At 40.4% G+C, this 25,395-nt stretch overlaps 1 protein-coding gene across 1 annotated transcript; it reads left to right on the forward strand.

The window, feature by feature from the left end:
* Positions 1-1,299: 1,299 nt before the first annotated feature.
* LOC128834564 (trace amine-associated receptor 1-like) lies at positions 1,300-25,258 on the forward strand. Its single transcript, XM_054023473.1, has 2 exons — positions 1,300-1,358; positions 22,868-25,258. Exon 2 carries the CDS (start codon positions 22,973-22,975, stop codon positions 24,011-24,013), a length of 1,041 nt encoding a protein of 346 aa, XP_053879448.1. The 5' UTR covers positions 1,300-1,358; positions 22,868-22,972; the 3' UTR covers positions 24,014-25,258.
* Positions 25,259-25,395: the final 137 nt, after the last annotated feature.

Below are 25,395 nucleotides of genomic sequence, written 5' to 3' on the forward strand. Positions count from 1 at the left end.
CAGGCCCAGGCACTTCCAGCCCTGTGGTCTCTTCCCTGGCTCCTCATCCAATCTCAGTTCCCCCCACTCTCTCCCTAGCTCCTTGTCCCAGTCTTTTTGCCCAGCCAGTCTGAGTTATTTCTCCACAACCCAGCTCCTGGTCAGCTCTGTCTCTCTTTCCTTTGTTTCCTCAACATAGGTTTCTAGTCCCAGTCTCCTTATCCAGTCAGTTCCAGTCTCCCCTAGGTCCAGTCTACCTCCCCCCTCCTCCCAGTCAGTTTCTTTCTCTTGCAATCCCCTGCAATCCCAGTGTCACTGGACTTCCTGTTCTAATCTACTCATTTCCCACCCTTTGGTCCAGCTTTTACCTCCTCTACATTTGAATCAGACAGTTTCCTCTCCCATGCTGCCTGAGTGCCACAGGATGATCACTGAAATGATAGGAGAGACAGAGTTCCAGGGCCTGTCCCCAGCCTAGCCTGGAGCAGCTATTACAGGGATAGGCCTTCTGAGTCCCTGTAGCTCTGGGCTGGAGCATGTTCAGCCACTCTGTGGAAATGGTGCCTGTGCAGTCTGGTCACTGTAGGAGCCGTGAAGGGATGGAGAATGCTCAGAGAGTATGAAAACTTCAGAAATTTTAGCTTTTATGTTCTAGCAAGTCTCTACTCTGCATGTGAAACTGCAGTTTTTCAAAGACTTATAACTTGGCCAAATTTGGGCACACTTTCATAGACCTGGAAAAAGGCACATCCTGGCCACAAAGACCGCCCATCCCTGCCCAATTTCAACTCCCCAGTAGAAAGCCTGGAGGCACTAGAGCATTTCAAAGAAAAAGATTGACAGAATTTTTTAACCTGGGCAAAATAACATACTTTCCCTAGCCTTGTTCCCAGAAATGGCTGAACCGTTTGAGCTAAAAATTTCCAAAAATGTTCAGCCTGAGGCATACTCAGCATGGACAATTTCAGGCCAAATGGCTAAAGTTTGGCAAAGGGCAACTGAAAACAGGAACTTATAATGGGAAATGTCAGACAACCTTAATAATAAGTAGTGCTACCAGCCATACTGTAATTAGATCACAATAAACACTGGTCTTTATTTAGTATACTTATTTCCATGACCCTGGTGTGGCATTAACAAAAAAGCATTTATCTTCCTCTGTATTGGTAGATTGTCTGAGGAGAGATTTATTATTTGCTTATCGTTTCTGAATAGTTAATGTTTACGTCATCCTGCTACTGAAGATTTTTTCAACAGCCTGTAAAGTAGAATCAGACTCAAATGTCCAACAGCTGAACTAGTGGGATTAATGTGGAATGGGTCACTAATGCACTGGAACTGCAGGTTGCTGTGACTTTTGATGAGGAACTAACTACTGGGTAGGTACTTTAAGCTTCTGTATCTTCGATTTTGAACAGAATTAGTTTCTAGTCTGGTAGCTGAGAGAAGAATTTTGTTTCAAAGCTGTGTATTCTGTGCTAAAGACTTAATAACGTCAGTTATTCTACAATGAATATTGGGTTTGACACAATGACACATTGATAGAAATAGGACCTCTGTAGTAGTGGAAAAGATCAGTAAGAAAAGCCAGTCACAACAGCTGAAAGGATAACACAGCTAATAGTTAAAATTCTGCTTCCAGGTACAGAGTTCTGAATTCAGAATAAATCCATTGCCTTCTGCAGAATTACGCCAGAGGCAGAAGGTGTAACCGAGAGCAGAATTTAGCCGAAGGTTTTACAGTACTTTGGTTTGGATCATATATTGCTGTTCCTTATGATTTTTTCCCTTCAGTTTTTCTTCGGATTTGGGAGATGTTCCGCTGTAATAAGTATGAGACAGCAATGAATATTTGTCAACTCAGGATGCAGACCTGCAGTCCCTGAGCACTCAAAGCTCCCACTGACCTCAGTAAGAGGTTTGAGGGCTCAAGAAATGCAGGATGATTGAGCTCTGCTTTCAGATGTGGTTGGGAGTAAAAGCAAGTCTTTCACACAATGCAAATAGAACAAATGCTATGATTCTGATAATTCTGTGGAGTTTATAAAGCACCACGGAGCTTACTCCTGCTCCCATAGAATCATTGGGAATCTTGGCATTGATTTTAGTGGGATCAGGAGTGGCTCCTTGCTGATGAGTAACAAAATGTGCTATTCTGTGACAGATGATGGATATTAATTATCATGGCAGTGATATTGAGAATGAAATCTCTGTTTTGACATTATGCTCATGGTGTCGTTATGCTAGTGGATTTGGACAGCTGAGTTTTGCTTTGCTATAAAACCTCTTTTTTTTCTTTTTATATTTGAAATTAATTCATTTTATCGTGTATTTAAAGAGGCTTAAATTTTCATTTTTGGGGGGAAGATACATCATCACTTCCCTCAGCACAACTAGAAAGAACGATACAAAATACCAGTTTTGCCTGTAAATAGCTATTCCCAAGTCTTACGCTTGAGAGAAAAAATATCTATTTATACTAGAGTAACAGAATATACTGTGGGAAAAAAATATAAAGGTCAATCACTTACTGCTCTAAATTGCCCTGGTGTAAACCTGGAGTCGCTCCAAATTAACTTCAATGAAGTTACTCCAGATTTACATCAATATACTTTAGAGCAGTATTTGGCACAACCTCTTCTCATTTTATCCTTGTGATTAAACCGTTACTTTGGGGAACAGTGTTTAAATGACAAATCTAGCTCATTCTCCTACAAAGCCCCAACACATTAAAATTAACGTGATTAATTACATTAAATCATATTAATCAAGGTCAAAATCTGAGTACATTTGTTTTTTGTCCACTTCCATTTTCTTCTGAGGGTTGTAGATATGGGTGGGTAAACCTAATGAAGTTTAAGGTTTTGTAAACCTATTTGGAGGTGTCTCAAGATTTACAAAATTAATTTGCAAAGGGTATAAGTTTTTTCTCCAAGGGGGAGTCAATTTTAAGAATGTATTCTAGGTAAAGGGAAACCAGTGCTTTGTATGAAGGATAAAAGATCCCTGACCCTAAAACAGGCAGCTTAACTTAAGTGATACCCTGTATATGGTAGACCTATCGGCCAATGGTATTACATCAGAGATCAGTTTGGCCCTGTCTTCTATTTTTCATTATGACTTTTTCTCACTCCCCTCCCTGATCCTTTTTCACAGTCTTTCCTAAGAAGGACAGAAGCCCAAATTTGGTTTCAAGCTGAATTTTTGAACACGATGCTGCAGTGAGTTTGAAATTAGGTAAAACAGGGTTGCCCATTCCTAATTGTGCTGTTTTCCATTAAAATCATCCCTTATTTTTAAAAAGTCTATTTCTCCCCACATGCAAAACCTAATTGTTTCATGTGACCTGAGATACTCTAGGCATTTGTGTCTTTTTCTGCTAATTAATTTCCTTTCCAAAAACCTGAAGACTGAATAGTCACGGCATTACAAGTATAAGTCTCACAGAGAGGAAAGAAACAGCAATACCTCTTCAGATACACTTTTATTCTGAGTTTTTAAAAAAACACAATAGTGTTCTGTTGTGTGATTGTGATTTAGGAGACCTACCTCAAAGAGCTGTTGAACAGTTACTCTATGTGAGTGCTTTGAGATCTTCTGATAAAAGAAGCTAAGTATTCTTCTCATGAGTACTATAAATATTAATGGTGAGCATATCAGTTTGAATCTAAACTTGCAAAAGCAGCATGAAAATTTACTCTTCTTTTTTATTTCCACTAGTAGAAATTAAATCTCACTCTGTGTTTCCAGTGCCACTCTAATATTATTGAACTGAGCTGACTCTCAGGGAACCCAGAGGGAGCAGTAGAGAACATTCTCCTGTGTTGCCCGGTAGCTCCGTGGGAAAGTCAGATATATATTTTTTGGTCCTTTCTCAAACCAAAGCTGTTTACATTCTTAAGCTGGCAAAGAAATGGTATCAGCCCTTCAGGAATGACAAATACGGTCAAACAAACTGTAAAGGTTAATAAAAATTGAACCATTTACAAAAAGTCTTAAGAGGATGAAGTCCTCTTTGTTTGACACAGTAGGAAAAAAATCACCACTAAAGTGCATTCTTTTTCCCAGATGCTGTTCTGCAGCAAGGAAGAGCTTGGCACAGCTCCAGGAAGGGAGTGTTCAAACCTGACTTTAAGGAACATTTTATGCCCTACTGCTCCTGGCGCTGGTCCAGTCCCTGATGCAAGTTGGAGCAGCCTCAGGGCTGCTCTAATTTGCAACAGCAGCCAACTACCCCAAGGGGCAATTCCATCTGGGGTTTACTGGCGTATAATGATGTCCTGGTCACACCCACTGTACTCGTGGCCAGGAAGGAGATAATGCAACTGCCACTATACAAGCTCTGTGCCCCTCACTGATTCCTTGTGTAAGGGGAATCCAACACTGGCTGGTTACACTGGTTTAAGGACAATTTAGCATCATAGGGGTGACCCAAAGGTGGCCAAGCAACTTGAAAATTTGATGCTAAAGTGTCCATGTGCTGCTTAACATTAATTCACACCTTACTTGATGTTGAGTTAATTTACAATCATTTCACAAAATACACTGTTAAACACCCTTCTCAGCCCTGCTTTAACTTGCACCTTCCTAGAAAGCCTTCGCATGTGCGTTAAACTTATTACACATCAGCAGAGTGAGTCTGAATAAAGTTACTGTAAAGAAATCTAGATTACACCACTCAATTACATCACTTCTGAATTTGGTCCTCAATCTTCCTGTTTCCCACAGGATTTCTTTGCTAATTTATTGGATACTCAATAATTAGCAATGACAAATTGTGCCTTTGGCTATGCACTTTGACCATAAAAGTGGAGTGCATTTGGAGTGTAAACTGTTTAGAATTGGGTACATGTGCTTATGTTGATTTGTCCATTATACATTGCTGGGGTAGCCTCTGAGACCTTATTTACTTGATTCCCAAGAACTCAGCTCAACTCCAACTTGTCACTGAGGTTTCTTCATTGGCATACAATCAAACTATCAGGCTCAAATGTAGAGGGTGGGTACAGGGCATACTACATATCCAAAGTTACACAGCAAACCTCTTCTTTTATATACATTTACACATTATGTTGTATGTACCATACATTGCATTACACATATTGGGATTGGCTTGGTTACTTTGCAGGAATCAATTCTTGTATAGCATGCTATATCTATGTACCACCTATTCTTTACCCCACCTTTATGTTCCCATCTTATTTTGGCCATTGTTATCTTGTTCTTCATAAATAGTTCCCTGGGTATTCCCCCTCTTACCTAAGCTAGTATAGACATTCTGTCTCTTAGTTTACCAACCCATTTACCTCTCTAATCATATCTCCCAAGAAATGAGGCCTTCCCAATGTCCATTTACTCATGTAAAACCAGGCCTACAAAAATAAGTACCTGGAAGTTGGAGTGTCTTGGTCATGGATGAAAGAGTAAATATGCCAATAAAGAAACCTTGGCCCTTCAGCTCATGCCAGGTGACGAGAGAAAGATGGGAGAGGCCACTGCAGCAGGTGTGTGTGTGTGTGTGTGTGTGTGTGTTGCATTGCTTAATTTGTAATAAAAGAGGTGCCCAGGCTCAAGCAATTATGTTCTGGGGCCCAAGAAATTTTTTTACTTTCATAACTGACGCGGCAAGCTCAGAGATGCCGGGGCTATGAATTGCCAAGCCTAGAGGTGCCAGGGCTCAGCCCTGGGCAAGTCCTGACACAAATTAAAGTAGAGGTGTGTGTGTGTGTGTGTGTGTGTGTGTGTGTGTGTGAGAGAGCACAACTCTGACACGTAACTATGTCAGCATGCTGAACTGACTCTCAGACTACCTTGTAACCAATATGTTTGAACGGGCATAAGTAAACACAGAATTTGCCCTATTATCTGTACAATCTAGCTTTATATAATATATATAAATCAATATGATAAGTTACTGAGGGTGGTTTTCACAAAATTACATAGGCACCTAACTCCCGTAGATTTCAATGGGAGTTAGCCACCTAAGTATCTTTGTGAACCCCTCCCCAAGATTATTAAAAAGAGACTGAGCTATTGGGCATTAGTTTAGATCCCTGTGCATACAAAGTAATGTGTCAGGTGACCTATAAATGTGGGGGATATTTTGCTACAAACAATACTTTTTTTAATAGTGGAATAATGAAGGAGCAGCTAATTGTATTTGTCCTGGAAAGAACAAATACTTCACTTTGCATTTGACAAAATCAGCTTATGGCCACCATATGTTATATCAGTGATGTTCAACCTAATACTATATCACTGGTGTTCAGCAACATCACAATTTTAAAGGAATACTGTGACATTTCTATTGGGAAGCAGGAAATTGTTGCTTCTCAACAGTAGATGTTATGCCTCCACTAGTAGGTGGTTAGGTATTTACATTAAACACATTTCTAGTAGCTGCTTTTAGCAAGTAGATAGTAGCTGATTAGGCTGCTGGATTCAATCTAAGAAATGTGCTCCAGCTCTCCATGCTGAAATCTTCCATATGCAGCTCTTGTTTAGTTGTTATGGTCCCTCCCTCGTGTGCTTTGGTTGTTTGTTGTTGCTCTGGCAGAAAGTCACATGCCTGATATTTGTTACATTTTACTATTTTGAATGGATTTTGCTATTTTTAAAAAGAAGGACCCACTAAGATTTTTCAAGATGGCACCATTTTCATGGTAGGTCAGATGTTTAGACTAACCAGTTTCATTTTCAAAGGCAATATCAAGGTTAATAATATTTTATATAAGGAAGAAAACAAATGGAATTATATTTACCAAAGAATCCCCGAATCTAAATACAAATGTACAGGTGACTTTCATTTTTTTACAGTAATATTTTTCTGAACATTAAAAATATCTATACCTTACAAAAATGAAAACTAGTTTTCAAGGGTTGTTATGTATTAAATGCCCTTATAAAACAGGCACAAATGAAATCAAGTGTTACTTTTAAATATGAAGCAGCAATCCAGGAATGAAATTTGTGTCCTCAGGAAAGCACTGGAGCTGAATGAGTACTGGGAAATGTTTGAGAATATTTGTCTGGTTTATTTTTCATTGTTTGCTCCTCTTTTGCGTTTGCCTTGTGAAAATATTTTAGGAAATGAATTTCCTAACATTCACAGAAACAGTGAATGGTAAGTGAATGTTTTAGAATAGTAATAGAAAGTGACTTCTGAATTAGTAATCTTGCATAACCACATCAGAAAACAGATTTATAAGAGTTACTCAGCTAATCGGGAAATAGAAGTAATACATGTGACCCCTATCTCCAGTCAAGATAGCTTGAATTTCAAGTATTGAATGTTTTCAACTAAATGTTTGCAAACAAGGTACAGACTAAAAAATATTCACAGAAATGGTTCAGTGAATAATGGCAAATGATGAATAAATCCAAGAAAATCACTATACTTTCACTGACACTTTTTGATCAGAAAATGAGGTAATTTTTTGTCTAGTAAATTACTTGTTCTGAATTATTTACTCAGTTCTAGTAATCAGTAAAGGTCAAATCTGAAGATGGGCCTGAATCAGAATCCCAGATCTGAACTGCCTTGAACTTTGTGGATTTGGGTTTCACAGCTACATGAAAATTTTCCTCTTTAGCTCCTGTCAAATGTGTCTTATCCTGAGTGGAATCTTTTCTGGGTTCAATTCCAATGAAAATTTTAATCAGACTATAGTCTTACCCCCAGTTTATATGCAATGAGGTTCTGACCCTTGGAAAATGAGCCTATACTTAAAAAAAATTGAAGTTGTATTTCAGGGCATAAAATCATCACATGATGATCATTTATCTGCAGGAAATCCCCTTCTTCTCCATAATTACTATTCTAATTAAATAGAAGACAAAAACTGTAAGTAGTGCTTTCTAATAGCAAACTAAAGGTGGCAAGGATCACAAATGCATTGAATGTTAGAGTTGAAATACAGTAGAATGCAAAAAAGTTCATTAACACAGAGTAAGGTTGTGCAGTGACAACTTATGTCCTCCAGAATGTCAAGTTCAGCAAAACTCAAACATCTGAAAAGGGTCCGAGTCCCCCCATGTGTGTCAGAAAAGGAAAGAGACGCATATGTACCTTGCGGTTCCAGTCTGCATCATTTCAATACAGAATTGTGTAGGTAGCAGGGCACTGAGAACTTCTTGCTATGGGTATGGTCAATAGCGAGGTGGGATATGAGAGCAGTCTGTGGATTTAATGCTGGGTAATGGAAAGTAGAGGTTTAGGTGGTGTCCTATGTGTAAGTGTGAAGGGGATGAAAAAGGGATGAAGTTGTTAAATTTTACAAGTGTGGTATTCTGTCAGGAAGCAGATTCCACGTTTGAGTGTAGCGCAGGAGCAGGAAGTACCTGTTCATTACAGTGAAAAGCCGAGTGGGGGTATGTGTGTTATGGATGTGTTGGAGCATTGCTCAAAGAGGGCAGAGTTAAGGTTGCATGGGCATTTGCTTTAACTCTGTATTTCCTGCTTTCAGAAGTTTGAGCTTTGTGTTCTCGAAGGGCAGGCACTATCACCAGGCAACCTTAACTCTGCATTAGCAATTTACCATTTAATTTCCTAATTTTTTAAACAGAAAGAGAAATGTTCATTGGCAGGTAGTACATTTAGTTGTAGTTCGGACTTACGTTTACAGTTGACGACATGCTACTACAGCTAGGTAATAATCTAAAGACCTACCTTTTATGTAGTGCTTTTCAACAGAGGCTCTTATCCCCATTTTACAGATGGGAAACGGAGGCACCAAGAGGTGAAGTAATTGGAGGGACAGGAAAGACAGTCTCAGATACCTCAAGAGTCACAGGCTTGCCCAGAACACACAGCTCAGACCCCTGCAGAGAGGTGCCCCCCACCCCAGTTTCCAGTAGAAACACAGAAAGGGAGAATTCGGGGCTGAAAACCCACCTACTTCCTCTACTATCCCTGTTATTCTCCACCCTCTCCTGCTTACATTAACCCCCCCATCCTCTCTTCCCTCTCCTCAGATTACATTTCTCCAAATGTATCTATATCAAGAAAAATGATCCTTGACAGAGGCAGATTTTTCCCAAATGTTTTCAAGTCATTCTCAGATTTCTGCCCAGGGTCTTATTAGCCACTCCAAGAGCTGGCAAACTTGCACCAGCAAGGCAGTCAGGCTGTTTAGAGTATTGCATTTAGTTGCCTTTATGGTCATAGGCTTACAGCTGTATTGTAAAATATGCAATCTTGGCCAGCTAAGCCAGATTGTTATTGGAGAGAAGGAAAACGGAAAAAGATGAGAAATAGAAGAAATAAAGTAGGGAAGGAAAAGAACACAGGGGTGGTGGAAGTGTGTGTGGGGGGAACACAACAAAGATTCACATCCCAGGTGGTCTCAGGAGGCAGCCATGATGGTACATCTCATTCCTTCCCCCTCTTTTAGTCAGCCATTGTTGCATTTCACTTTGCCTCCATCCAAAGTCCACCAGTTAGGCCTAATTTCTGACACACCTAATTTTGGTTCATTGATTTTCTGTCGCACACTTCTCTCTCTCTTTTTTTTTTTTAATCAGGTGTGATCTTAACATAGTCCTTGAATTATATCAGTAGGCCTTTTTGTTTGTACTAATTTAGTCTGTTTATCTCCCTTTTGTGCCGTTTCCCATCAACATGTATTGGTTTAGCTTATTGTGACACTTTATAAATTTGAACTCACTTTTTATTGGTGTCCTTATGGTTAAAGTTGTGGGCCCAATTATTACAACCGATCACATTCTCATAAATGGGCAGCCTCTCCCCAGATCCTGGCACACGGGCGGGGGAGGGCAGGGAGCAGGGCTCAGATACCCTGCCCCAATAGGCAAATCCACTCCAGAGCTTGGCTGACATAAGGGAGGACAGGAAAGGAGGTGTGTGTCACCCCTGTAGATGCGTTGTGGGCACCCAGACATGCAGGATGGAAATGTGGGGCTGATGGGCACACCTGCCTCTATTCTCCCCAGTCTCCTTTTCACTCACCCTTATATTCCTCTTCCCAGTGTCCCACTGCTCCCATCCCCTCCCCATCACCTGACTGCCAGCCCATCCCTCTCTATTTTTGCCTACTCTTCCACGTTTAATCGCTCTCCCCTCCCAGTGAACATTTGCTAGTGTATTTTTTTATTTTATTTTCAAAAACTAATTTCAGTGCTTTCTGAATATTCCCCTGTACTCAGATTACATTTCCACAAAATAAAGATTCCCCTTTGATAAAGGCAGATTGGAGCAATATGCCTGCTTTTTTAAATTCAGATTTCACTCCCTATAATGGAGTTGAACTCTCAGTGGCTGCGGTGGGGCTCAAAGTCAAATACTATTATACATAGTCAGATACACCAAGGTCCTATAATGTAGAGGTAGTTTTCCAGATAATTAGCCTCTCTCTCTGCACATGCTCAGTATAATCCATTAGGTGCACAAATAGGCATGCAGACCTTCTCAAGCACCTAGCTGGAGAAGCAAACTCTTTTTGGAACGTTTTAATTTGATTTTCCTGCAAGAGTTGGTGGGTGCCAGGCACTCTTTTCGGGCATCCTTCCAGCACTGGAGACCCTGGTGCATAATGATTAAGGATAGGATTCAGTCATGGAGATCAAGGATTCTGTGACTTTCCAGGAACCCCAGGGCTTCCTCTGGGGCAAAGCTGGAACACCTGTCAGCCCAGGACCACTAGAGCAGCAGCCCCAGGGCTGGAGCAGCGACTGCGGTTGGGTCAGCATCCTTGGGGCTGGAGCAGCAGTGGTCAGGCCCTGTCGCAGGAGCAGTGGCAGGGCTGAAGCAGCTGCAAGTCCCCAGCAGAACTCTTTGTCCCCCTCCCGGAGTATTTTTAGTAAAAGTCAGGGACAGGTTACTGGCTTCCATGAATTTTTGTTTAGTGCCCGCAAACCGTCCCTGAGTTTCACTAAAAATACCCATGACAGAATCTTAACCTTAATGATGATCTGAGCCCTGGTTTAATGTCTATCTGTGAACAGAAATAATTTGCCAGAATCTGTCAACTTTAAAAAAACTTTTTTTTTTCTGGGTGCTGTTCCTCAGGAACCCTGTGATCAAATTGTCCCAAATTTGGATCACTAACAGAACTCCACATCGTCATGAGTCATGCCAAAACACAAGCAATGGTATGGATTTTAGAGCACTGAGAATAATCAAGCTTTAAACAGAATTTGGTCTTAACCATAACTATAGCAGCTTGTTTTACTTCCATGAATAGTCCCATTGACTTCAATGGGAGCAGGATCTTGCCCGAAGTGTTTGTCCGATAAACTAACCAACCAACCAAAAATAAACCCAATTGCTTAATCTTAATGACTTGAGCAATCCAGTCTTCTTTACCATAATAACAAGGCACCCTCTAATTTCCCCTATTGGATAAATAACCAGTGCAAATTGGCAGCAATGGTGTCAGATGCACAAAAGTGGAACATTAAAAAGTATAAATCCCAGAAGAACACAACTGTGCAGCAAACAATTACAATGACTTTGACACAGGGTATTTCATGGGTAGTACTGACTGGAACTACTGGGTGGGTTGAGGTTACATTTCAAGCCATAAAATCATTGCCTGTTAGTCATTTATGGACAGGAATTCTCCATCCTTGCCTTAATTATTATTCCAATCATATAGAAGATAAGAAAATGTAAATAGCTTTTGATAATAAACTACTGTGTTTGTCCTCTGAAAAAACAGAGGACATAAAAGAGATTTCTTCTCTCTTTCCTCATTTGTTTGATGGAAGCCAATTTTTACGGTCATCAAAGCCCAGATTTATCTTCTCTAAAGCACAAAACCTAGCTTCAAACTGGTGTGCTGCTTCCTGTACCATGGATGGACTTTATTAAATATTGCAGGTGTGGTTTAACTCCTACTAGTGATGATGGGGAAAAAATTAAGCATAAACTATACATGAATAAGTACTGCTTGTAATTAATGTTTTAGATCCTTCAAAATGACTTTTTTTTAATCTACAGTTTTTAAAGTTAGAGACTTCTATTAAACCCTGAAGCAAGTGTCTTCTTTTTAAACATCTGAAATAAAATATTTACATGGTTTAACAGCATGATGAGCAAAAGCAAATATCAGATGTACTGTGGAAGGTTCATTGGTAATATAAACATCTTCTAAATGTAATGTTCTGGGGCTTGGGTGCTTTGTTAATGTTAGTATAAAGGAAGCTAGAGTACGCGTTAGTTGAATACAGTATTTACACAGTAATTTTGTATAACAAAAAGGAGCCACTGGCATTGAGATTAAGAAAAAATTGTGAGAAAAGGCAGCTGTTTAAACTATAGTTAATACTTAAGAAAAAATGCTGTTCCATTATATTTTGGCAGTGAGAGTTCACAGAGCTTAATTTTTAATGTTAGGTCTTTCCTAGTATCATATCTGTGGTAGTGAAAGAACTACTAGGGATCGGGTGCTGCAAGTGTGAAAGACCCATGAGGTTGTCTGACTAGTTTTAGTTGGGGGAAGATTGTCAATGTTTCCCTGTGGGGTCAAGGCACCAGCTATTCTTAAAGAAGCAATTGTGAGGTTTCCTTTCAAGAAACAAACTCTCGACACTAACTTTCTTGGGAACTATTTACCAATATCCATCCTTTTTTGTTTTCTGGGGAGAGGCAAGGAAAAGTAATTTAGAAAAGTCCTGCAAGGTCAGCTCCGACAGTATTTTTATATCTGCTGATTTATTTTTATTTTTATTTTATCCTGGACAGTTGAATTATAGGGCTTGCTCGGGAGTGGAATCTGCACTGGTTGCATAAGTCATAAGTCCCATAGCTACAGATGATATTGCTACACTAGGGCCTCTCTACATCCACTTTAAAAGTCCTTTATATTTCCAAGTATGACTGTTCTGATTCTAGTAGGTCCAACAGCCACCTGTGTTACCATTGACCACAAGTTTTTTGTTGAGGCATCTGCAGACCCTAGCAGGAGTGGCTGAAATTGCTTTTAATGGCTCTTCTGCTGTATTTCTGAGTAGTGGTGGGCAATTGTACCTCTGTCCTAGGCTTCTGTCATGCAGGGTACCCAGGAGATTCTTTTGAATGAGTATATCATTGGTAGGGCTAATGAGAGGATATGGGCTACAATGTATTCAGTATTCTGGAAACATCCACCTTTATGTCTATATCATGTCTGACAAAGTTAGTGGCGATTGGATATCTAACATAGTGAACGCCAGTGAAAATGAGGTCGGACCTGAAGCTAAAATAGGGAAAGAACAAGCTAAAAATTACTTAGACAAGTTAGATGTCTTAAAGTTGCCAGGGCTTGATGCAATGCCTCCTAGAATACTCAAGGAGCTGACTGAGGAGATATCTGAGCAATCAGTGATTATCTTTGAAAACTCATGGAAGACAGGATTGATTCCAGATGCCTGGAAGAAGGCAAATATAGTGCCAATCTATAAAAAGGGGAATAAGGACAACCCAGGGAATTACAGACCAGTCAGCTTAACTTCAGTACCCGGAAAGATAATGGAGCTATTAATCATCAATCAGTTTGCAAACGTCTAGAAGGTAATAAGGTGATAAGTAACAGTCATCATAGATTTGTTAAGAACAAATAGCGCCAAAGCAACCTAATAGTTTTCTCTGGCGGGGTAACACACCTTGGGATAGGAAGGAGTAGTATATCTTGAATTTAGTAAAGCTTTTGATGCTGTCTTGCATGACCTTCTCATAAACAAACTAGGGCAATACAGCCTAGATTAAGCTACTATACGGCAGGTGGATAACTGGTTGGAAAACTGGTCTCAGAGAGCTGTTATCAGTGGTTGACAGTCTAGCTGGAAGGGCATATCAAGTGGGGTCCCACAAGGGATTGGTCCTGCGACCTATTCTGTTCAATATCTTCATAACTGATTTAGATAATACCAAAGCAAGTACACTTACAAAGTTCCCAGACAATACCAATCTGGGAGGATAGGATTAAAATTAAAAATGATCTGGACAAACTGGAGAAATGGTCTGAAGTAAACATGATGGAATTCAATAAGGACAAATGCAAAATACTCCACTTAGGAAGGAACAATCAGTTGAACACATACAAAATGGGAAATAACTGCAAAGGAAGGAGTATTGCAGAAAGAGATCTGGAAGTCGTAGTGGATCACGAGCTAAATTTAAGTCAACAATGTAACGCTGTTGTGAAAAAAAGCAAATATTCTGGGATGTATTAACAGGAGTGTTGTGAACAAGACGTGAGAAGTAATTCTTCTGCTCTACTCCATGCTGATTAGGCCTCAACTCGAGTATTGTGTCCAGTTCTGGGCAACACATTTCAGGAAAGATGTGGACAAATTGGAGAAAGTACAGAGAACAGCAACAAAAATGATTAAAGGTCTAGCAAACATGACCTATGAGGGAAGATTGAAAAAATTGGGTTTGTTTAGTTTGGAGAAGAGAAGACTGAGAGGGGACATGATAACAGTTTTCAAGTACATAAAAGGTTATCACAAGGAGGAGGAGGGAGAAGAACTGTTTTCTTTAACCTTTGAGGCTAGGACAAGAAGCAATGGGCTTAAATTGTAGCAAGGGTGGTTTAGGTTGGACATTAAGGAAAACGTTGTAATTGTCAGGATAGTTAAGCACTGGAACAAATTGCCTAAGTAAGTTGTGGAATCTCCATCATTAGAGGTTTTTAAGAACAGTTTAGACAAACACTTGTCAGAAATGACCTAGTTACTATGTATTCCTCCCTTGAGTGCAGAGGACTGGACTACATGACCTTTTGAGGTCCATTCCAGTCTTACACTTCTATGATATGATTCTGTGATATGACTGGCGTAGTGGAATAAATACCTTGGTGTCTAGATGAGCTTGTGGCTTGGATAAGAATTGGTGCGCTGTGTCTCAAGCCATGCACAATGGAGATAATTTTGGTGAGCTGAGGAAAGCAGCAGAAGAACTGATGGAACTTGGCATGCTTGATTGACAGTGTGGGACTGCCATTTGTAACATAGGGTTTGCAGCTTAGAAGTGATACCGGATGCTGGGCTAATCTGGATGTTCAGGTAGTGGTTGTGATCATGAGCACTTTTTTCATCTGTGCCTAATCAGAAGAGTGTGATCTCATCCATCTAATGTAGCTCTTGCTACACATACTCATGCTTTTGCCACCTCAAGGTTAGACTTTACACTGAGACCACTTTGGAAACTGAAATCAGCACAGAATGTGACAGCCCATTTATTAAGCGGAGTGTCATATCAGAAATACATTTTCCACAGTGATCTGGACCTGCACAGGCGAGCAGTCAGATTCTCCAGCTGGAATTCAATGTGTTGGTTTAGCTTATAAAGCCATGAATAGTTACCTAAGGAACTTGTTACCTCTCTCCCCATGATATAATGTCAGAATTAATATTGGAGCATGTTCACAAGCTACATGCCACTTGTCATGAACAGGAAGGGCTGCTGGCAGGGCAGTTTCAATGAAAGGTCTGATCAGAGTCTGGATCTGCTAATCTTTAGGGCACACTGCATCTTTCCTCCCAGGCATTTGGAATGGGGACTGTTGAAGACCAAAGAACATTTGTTGTTCATTGGGGGAGTTATTTTATAGTTGGGGAGGTCGTTGGGAACCTATTGTGAAATTAAATTATAGCCGGGTGCCCAGAACTTGGCATGGGTGTCTACAATGTTGTTGTAGACACACACACACACACGTTTTTGTCTAATACCCTTATAAGGCCTCTGTCCCGGACTTGTCCAAGACATGCCTGCTAAAATGAAGAAAGGCTGCTAAAATTCTAAGTACACTTACGGCTGAAGTTCAGTCTGATTATACATAACCATTTGGCAAGATGCTCATTAGAACTAGGGTGGGTCCTTGCTTTGTTGTTAAGAAAAAAGAATGCCCTTTATTTTAATACCTGGTAATAAGCTACTTTCTTCCTCGGGCATAGCTGTAATTGGGAGCTAAACTGTGATTCTATTCTCTAAAGCTACAATAAAATCAGACACAAAAGACTAACATTAAAGGAAGCTCTGCGAGTAAAGCAGTTCTAAAACTCTTCAGTTTATCATTTATTACCTGTACAAGATGGATCTGTAGAAACCAATCTTTTATGGACCACCTATTTTCTTAAGTAATGGAAGAGGCAGTGGGATGCTACATAAATATCACTTCTGAAGGAATTCTGAGGGATGACTGTCTACACTTAACATTTTTTTAGAAGACAATCAGGCCTGGTTTACACTAGGAAAGTAGGTTGGTATATCTCCATTGCTCAGGGCTATAACAAATCCACACCCTTGAGTGACACAGTTAAACTGACCTAACCCCTGGTGTAGACAACGCTAGGTCAATGGGAGAATCTTCCCGTCAGTCTAGCTACTGCCTCTCAGGGAGGTGGCCTACCAACGCATATGGGAGAAGTCCTCCTGTCAGCATCTTCACTGAAGCGCTAATTTGGTGTTGCTGCACTGCTACAGCATTTAAAGTGTAGACAAGCCCTAAAGGTATGTCTATGCTGCAACTGGGAAGTGTGACTGCAGTACATGAGGACATGTAGATCACGAGCAGCGTATGTATGTCAAAGCTAGCTCAAATAACAATAGCAGTGAACTCACAGCAGCACCATAAGTGCCCAGGGTCCTGGGTGGGCAAAACTAACCCATGCCTGGCTTCCTGCTATTGTTCTGTGAGCCTCTGTAGTAATCTGGTAAGGAGCAGCAGTGTTAGAACTCTGGCACTGGTGGAGTCTCCAAGGGCACTGGGGAAACCCTAGTGCAATGCAGCTCTTTCTACTCATTGAAAAAGGTGCGACTTGTGTTTGCTGCAGTGCTCCACTATTGGTACTTACCAATGCAAAGGGTGGGACTGGAGTGCCATAGTCATGACCGTACCCAATTCAAGCATATATTCTTTGGGTTGGTAAGTGATTCCAATGATACCAGCCTGCACCCATCCTTTACCATGCTTAATGAAGCCAGCCAAATGGTGTCTAATCCCTGTATTAAGTTCACTAGAGTCAGGAAAAGGCTCTTTGGGTCTTTTCCTACTTTAAGTTCACTTGTACTGGGCCAGCCAGAGTTTGGTCCTAAGATGTTATCCTAAATCTATTCAGTGTGTGTGTGGGCCAGGTTCTCAGTTGCAACACCAGAGAGTTTTAGAACTGCTTAGTTGGAGAGCTTCCTTTAATGTTAATCTTTTGTGTCACAGCTTGGTTGAAGTCAATTGAGCTAAGCTGATTTACACCGACGGTGAGGCCCTGACCTTATATTTTTTTCTATGAAAAGACAATGTATTGCTGTGAAGACTGTTACTGAAAGCTAATATTTTGCACGTAGCAATTACAAAGTTCATTTTATTAAAAAACAAAAATGCTTATTAATAATAATACCCTTTATATTGCAGTGGTCTTAAATCAGTTTGATTTTATAAAGAGAAAGTGATACATTATAATAAGCCTATTACAAAAATAGCACAGTCATGATGATATGGCAGCGACCAAATGTGTTTGCATATCAATAAAATAATGAATCCTAGCATGTGGGAATTTTATAATCTAAGGCAGGGGAACTGATCAGAGAGCAGAACTGATTTAACCAGCCTCTGAGTACGCCTGGATATTACTAATTTTATTGAAGATAAACAGAACTGTTGACAGTTCAATTCATTTTCTTACACAAGCAGTATAAAAGAGTGTGGTATGTGTCCAAAATTATGGAATACAGCAGAACTGAGGAGGTGTGAGTTACGAGGTTACAGTAAGTATACAAATAATAAAAGCACAATAAAAGCAGTATCAATATTTTCAGTCCATTTCACTTGGTCAATGATTCCACAAATAGTTCAGTTATTCATCAAATACATGAAGTAAATCAATGCCTCTTAATTATTTTATTTTTGTCAATTGAATTTCTATCCTAGATATTTTGATTTGCAGCCATTGACATGGCATGTATTTACTGCCTGCAGTCATATGGATTCTAAATTTCTTGTTTAAGTACAGGAAACCAGCACATTTCTCTGCTGCTCAGTATTACACAGAAAGGACAGCGGAGGATGTGCAGAGAACTGCTACTAACTATTAAAAAGTAAATGTGATGAAAATCTAGTGAGGCTTGTCATTTAGAACAGATTTGATTAATCAGCTGTCAAGAGAGAGACCCATTTACCAATGTTTATTGGTTTTGGAGAGATAAAGAACATACTTCGAATTTCAGAGACCCATCAGAAAAGAGAACTAGAAAGAGGAAATGCAAGATAATAAACAAATATTAAAATGATCAATTATAAATGGGAACTTTACAGATATAGATACAGTATATATGGAGATTTCTTTAGGAAAAATTAGAATTTGTGTTTGTTGGGATAGAAGGAAAAATATGGCTGTCAATTATAGCTATGTCTAAAATTTTTAAAAGCACTAGTGACTGTCCCTATAGCAATGTTCTATCACTGTGTTTTTTGAGTATTATACAAAATTGTTTGTTGAATTATTTGCTCAGCCTTTTACACAGGTGGCCAAACTTTTGCCATATGGACCCTGGGCTACCAATGAAAGTGAAGGATATGGCAAGCTACATCTCGTAGCAGTTGCTCTGAGTGGTAACAACTTGTGTATGCGGCACCTGTGTGAGTGCACGAGCACTATGTTCACTATAAACAAACAATCTTTACAAAACAAAGTTATGTTGGGTAAAACTGAAAGCTATCTTTACTGAAATATCAGTGAAACATGCTGGGAATCTTTTTCCTAGTAACATGCTGTCTGTATATGATTTAGTGTTTGTTTTCACTGTACAGTAACTGAGTGCAACCCAACAGAAACTCATTCATACCAGTTTCCACTACTTTTATAGATACTGCGCCTGTGCCCAAATAAGAAGGAAAGAACAAAATTAAAAAGGAAAGCATTTAGTTTAGTTTATAAAATTGCTAAGAACTGAAATTGTCAAAGCAAGGGGTGTTTTAATAGTATTATATTAAAGAGATGTCTATATTGTTACAAATATATTCAAAAAAGCATACTTCTAACATCTAGGATTAATAATGACAATAATGTAGACAGTGGCATCCCTTTTCTTCTAAAGTCTTTGAATTAAGTCTTCGCACTTACTGATCACTGCTGTACTTAAACTGTACCATGGTATTGATCTGTGGTGTCAACCAGATAAAAAAAAACACACTGTGCTGCTGCAAATAAAAAATAATTTTTAAAATGGACAGATGTGCATACTTTGGTCCTGATTCTGCTCTCAGTTATCCCATGTCAAATCCAAAGCATCTCCATTGGTGTAACTGAGAGCAGAATAAGGCCCTACATGCCCCATACTATATTCTCTCCACAAACAGCTTCTGTTTCTTCACGTAGGCCCTGAGCTTGCACACTGTTTCATATAGGTACATCCCCGCTCCTCCATGGAGTCTCACTGAATACATTAATAACAGGCCCTAGCTCTTATGTATGGCTTTTCATCCATAGATCTCAAAGCACTTTACAAAGGAGGTCAGGATCATCCCCATTTTACAGTTAGGAAAACTGAGGCACAGAGAGAAGTGATTTATCCTGGGTTCCTCAGCAGGCCAGTGGGAGTGCTGGGAAGTGTTCTATTCACTAGGCCACATTAGCATTTCCACACTATATCATCCCCCACAAACAAAGACAGACATTCTTATTTATTCACTGAGCGGGTGCTGTATTCCGACACTTTAAGAAAGATAGCCCTTAGGAGTTAGCAATCTATAAAAAAAATACAGACAAAGGGCTTTTCATAATACTTATGCAGCCTAATGCAATATTTCAAAAAAACAGAAGACTGTACCAGGATCTCTCACCTAAGTTATAATGATGCTGAAGCAGGCAAAGAGCCCTAATTAAGAAATGGATAGTCTCTGTTGTATAGCTGTGCATCCACAAGCAAGGCAATGGTGTTGAGTGGCTTGTTCCAGAGAGGCCAAAGACTTTGAGAAGAAATGGGAGCTGGGGCAGAGACCCATAGACTCCAAAGCTGTCCACATTGCTTTCAAGATCAAATAAGCCATGATTTATCATCCCTGCTCCCTGATTTTAGGAGGTTAATATTATTATTTTAGATAATATGGGTTATAGGCTTGCCAATTAATTTGATCAGAAGATAATAAGGTTTTTGTCCCAGAATTAGGCTACACAGAGTTTGCAAGGACCCCAGAGATGTATGACATGGACACTCACATTCAGACAAATATAGCCTTAAAGACTTCTATTGAGATAAATTGAATAGTAATCAAATAGTAATTAAATGATAAAAGAATCAGAATTATAAGGCAATAATATTGTTCTAGAGACACATGTGGTATTATATACTATAAAGCTTTTGATTAATATACTTTCTTGATAACCTGGTGGTAAGACACAAAGGACCAACCTCACCTCTGGCAGGCCAAGAGAGTTGAGGTCCAGGTTCCTCAATTCTTGAGTGGGAGGTGCAGAGCTTATGAGACACTAGAGAGCTAAAAGCTACAGAAAGACTAGAAAAGCTGACATGAGAGTTTTACTTAACTAACTGACTTAAAACTTAAGAATTAAGAACTATCAATTAATAGACTAATAAAAGAATGATGAACCCAGAACTAAGAACAAAGAAGCTACCGAGGCATGGTGGGTTACACTTATAGAGCTTGACACTTGCGTCCTCCTTTTATGTTTAAACTTAATTTTTCACCCACAAAATATCAGAGTACACTTACTTTACAGGATGGCATGTTTGTGTGTACGGATGACATATGCATACATATTAATGACCATTAGCTCATTTTTAAATCTGTTATTTTTGGCCTAACCTGTTATTTTCATGTTCTTTGTGGTGTATCTGTTAAATTTAAAGGTCACAACCATATATGGACCTTATGCTTTAGTTCATCACCACATATCTAGGTGAAAGATCCTGAACATATATCCACTAACTTTGCCTAAGTTCAACATACAGGGTGTGGTCTGTAGGTCCCTTGTGTTATAGCCAAAAATACTCTAATATAAATCTATAGACCTATTATAATAAAACAAATAATCAAACCCATATGTAAGCGGGGGAGTGGTCCTGCTATTGTGGGGAACTTTCCTGGCTTCTGCACTACCCTGGTGAAGTGGGCTAGCGAAAGGATCTGAGTCCTCGCTCCCACTTCCTTTACCCAGAGGCCTCCCTGCCCTTGAGGACTCCCCTTCCACTCTCCTGTCTAGCAGAGTCCTCGTAACCCCCGACAAGGCTGGGCCCAGAATTCCTGGGGGTCTCGACCCCCAGCCCTGCTGTGGTCACCCAGGACAGGGGCTAGGGTGTCCCCACTCCAGGGTACTCTCTCTGCACTGGGCACCTCCCCGACCCACTAATCATTTCATACAATTTAAAGCAAATACAAGTTGTTTAATTAACAGTTAATTTAAAAAAAGAATAAGGAAAAATGGGAAAAGTTAAAGGAAAACACATCACCCCACTCTGTGGCAGGGAACATCACAAACAGTGTCTCTGGAACGTCAGGGCAGTTCACAGGCTGTTCCTTGTAGGTCCCAGGCTCCTTCTCAGGTCCTGGCTGTGCTGCAGAGACGCTGTAGGTTGGACACTTGCTCTGGCGGTGGTCACACGCTCTCAGGCTCTAAGTGGCAGGACCCTTCTTCCCAGTGTCACCCCTGCTCCGTCGGGGTTACGGTCCCCCTCCAAGTCTGGCCTGCAAGGCCTCTTGGCTGAGGCATCTCCCTGCCCAGGGTCCCCCTCACTCTCCCCAGCTGCTCACCGCACCCAGCTCCGGACTGCTCCAGCCCCAGCCCTGGCCCCAGCTCCAGCTCCAGCTCCACTCGGCCTCAGCATGGCTGCTGCTGCTGCTGCTCTGCCTTCAGCTCCCTGGGCTGCTTCTCTGGCTCTGGTTGCTGCAGCTCTGCCCCCAGGACAGGTCTGCTCTGCCGGCTGCTTCTGTGACTCTGCTCCCAGCTCTGACCTGCTCCCTGGCGGCTTGTCTGGCCCCTCTGGCTCTCTCTGGGCTGTGCTTTGGCTTTGGGGCTGCAGCTCTGCTTCCAGCAACTTAGCTCGGGCCCCTGCTCTCTCCTTAGCTCGGCCCCACTCTGTCTGACTCAGGCCATTCCAGTTCACATGGAGGACGGGACTCCCCCTGGCCTCCTGACTCCCTGGTTAGCCTGCCCGCCCTGTCAATCAGGCTGATCTGGAGCATTGGCCTCTCCCCATTGTTCCTGGGGACTGTCAGTCTCAGGCTCCTGATTTGCCACCGACCCTTCCCCTTTTAGTGCTGGGAGCTAGCCAACCAAAACACCCCCACTGAGTGTTAGTAAGGGGGCAACAGTCCGCTTATACATAGAAAACCCATAAGAAAAGATATATAGGCAAGCAAGCAGGCTAGCCCTTTAGGCTACACTGATCATAGCCAGAAGGAAGGAGAAGAGTCCTGGGACCTACTGTCAGCATAACAACCAATCAAAGCATCCAGAGACAGGCAGTCTGGGAGGGAGAACAGGATTGATGGACAGAGGGAAGATGTGACTGTAGGTAAGTGATATTTACTAGTTGCAGATCTCAGAGTATTTGTTGCCAGAATGGACTCTTCCTTGACTTAGTGGAAACCTTCTGTTCTCTCCAGATGTTACCATCTGTGTGTCTGGCCTGTCCACTTTGACGTCTATGTCTTTGATTTATGTCTCCAGGAAGCTGCAGCCAAGTGGGCTGCAGAATGTAAAACAAACAGTAGCTGGTGGATAAGTGGGGCCAACAGGTGTCCTGCTGCATTATCCGGGCCATGATTCAGCCCAAGGAGAGTCTCAGTTCAGAAAAATCTAATGATAAAAGTGTAATTCTGTTTCAAAACCAGTTTAATACCCTCCAAGACCTTAATGAATTAAAGAAAATTAATTTCCTAAAAGTTCTGGTAGATTAATATGTTTATTATTTTCTTTTTTCTCTCTGCAGTTACCTTGGCCAGATGAATACCCAGGAAAACAATAAATAACTCTAAATGTATTTCAGCATTAGGACAAAAGTTGCCTGTGCAACATCCAGGAGGCTGAGACTACAATGTACTTAAGTGGGTTTGAGATCTCAGGAAGGATGCAGTTTTGCTGTGAATCTGTAAATGGCTCCTGCATAAAGAGCAGCTGGTCAAGCAATATCCGTATCCCCATGTATAGCTTCATGGTGTGCATCATCCTGGCCACGTTGGCTGGAAATCTGACAGTTATCATCTCAATAACACACTTCAAGCAGCTCCATACGCCTACAAATTTCTTGATCCTTTCCATGGCCACTGTTGACTTTTTGTTGGGGTGCTTCATCATGCCTTACAGCATGGTGAGGTCTGTGGAGAACTGCTGGTACTTTGGAGAACTCTTCTGCAAAATCCACACTAGCACAGACATTATGCTAAGCACAGCCTCCATTTTCCATCTTTCCTTCATTTCTGTTGATCGCTACTATGCCGTGTGTGATCCACTGAGATACAAATCTAAGATAAATACTTGCATCATAGTGGTCATGATCATCATAAGTTGGACCATCCCTGCCATTTTTGCCTTTGGGTTGATCTTTCTGGAGCTAAACTTAAAAGGAGCAGAAGAGATTTTCTATAATCATATCCACTGTGTTGGAGGCTGCTTTGTCTTCTTTAGTGAAACTTCAGGTGTGGTGGCCTCAATGATTTCCTTCTACATCCCTGGATTTGTTATGTTGTGCATCTATGGGAAAATATACGCGATAGCCAAGAGGCAGGCAAGATCCATTAGAGATGCAGCTATCCAAACGCAGATCAGATTTGAAATGAAGCACCACATTTCACCAAGTAGAGAAAGGAAAGCTGCAAAGACATTAGGCATAGTGATGGGTGTTTTTCTCATATGTTGGTCTCCATTTTTCTTCTGTACTGTCACTGACCCCTTTATAAATTACTCAACACCACCTATTCTTATTGATGCGTTGGTGTGGTTTGGTTACCTGAATTCTACATTTAACCCATTAGTGTATGCATTTTTTTACATGTGGTTTCGCAGAGCACTAAAGCTGATTCTGTTTGGTAAAGTTTTCAGACCAGACTCTTCCAGGACTCAATTATTTTTAGAATAATATACTTATAGTTTTTGGACTCACTACATTTAGCAATTGGTTGGAGATTGTACTTACACAGATAACAGCTAAAAGAGACGAAAATCAACAGCTGTTTGTTTACCCATTTGTGAAGTCTGGTTCAGGTTGCAAACTGTGGTACCTTAAACCTTGTCTCAGTACAGACTAGAACTTGCCTCAAATTAGGCTTAGTGCTTTGGTTATTATGATTAATGATTTATTTAGCACTTACAATGTGCTGAGCTCTCTACAATATACAAAAGGGAGCTTGCAGTTTAAAAGAACATTAAATCACTTTGTGAGAGAAATCATGTAATTCTGATATACTAAGCACTGTTTTCTTTTGGAAGGCCTGTCTCACACTTTTATAAAGCAAGCACTCAACAGATTTCGTTGCTGAACTGAGGTTTGTATGAATCTGCAGCCCTCTAAGCAGAACAACAAAGGGCTTTCCTTTTGGATTTCCACTGATGACCCGAAGATGAAAGAACATAGCTTTTATCATAAAGCTATTCTCCTTTCAGTATATATTAATATTTCTTAAGTGATAATTTTAAGATCCCAATGTTAAATGGTATCAAAACAGTACCAAAGGTAAGTGAACTTTAGCAAACAGAACTCAGAAGCAACACTGAACATCTAGGGGCTAGAATCTGAAAATCATTGCAAATTGTATTGGCCAGTGTCCTCTACTGGTTGCAAGTAGATGATACTGTTCTGTTATGTAAAACGAACAATGTAAAATGTGTAGCGACTAAAGGTTTTAGCTAAGATGTATTGTTATTTTAACAAATGGCAACAAAAAATTGTTGATTGACACTTTTTGTTGACTTTTAAAATATAACATTGCTATGCTAAAATGAATATCATGCTCCCAAACTGAAACAGAAATAATATCTCAGGCCTGATCTTGCAAACACTGCAAGGAGTAATACTTACTACTGGACACAGTCATTACTGAGCAGTCAGTGGAGCGAGACTCTATAGTAAGAGCTATACGCAGTAATAAATGATTACAGTATCAAATCCTGTGCTGATATGGATAGGAAAAGTGTGTGCCATTTGTTGCATCTTGTCTCTTAGTCTGTGTTTTGTACAACACCTAGCATAAGGAGAATGCAAGTTGCCTATTAATGTTTCACTGGGAAATTAAAATAATGCTCCCTTTCACCAGACCAAACTATCAATACTCCCTGTTGTCTCTTTTATTCTATTATTGTTACACTGACATCTTGTAAATCTGTATCCCCCAAAACTAACTAAAATAAACAATCACTGGATTATACTGCAGCTGGCCAAATGTGTTATTGAAGGTTTTTATCTCCAATGATAGTATGACTATTTCATTGCTTTATATGCATTTATAAATTATTAAGAAAGTA

Source organism: Malaclemys terrapin, chromosome 3 (assembly GCF_027887155.1).
Source record: "Malaclemys terrapin pileata isolate rMalTer1 chromosome 3, rMalTer1.hap1, whole genome shotgun sequence".
Lineage (NCBI taxonomy): Eukaryota > Metazoa > Chordata > Testudines > Emydidae > Malaclemys > Malaclemys terrapin.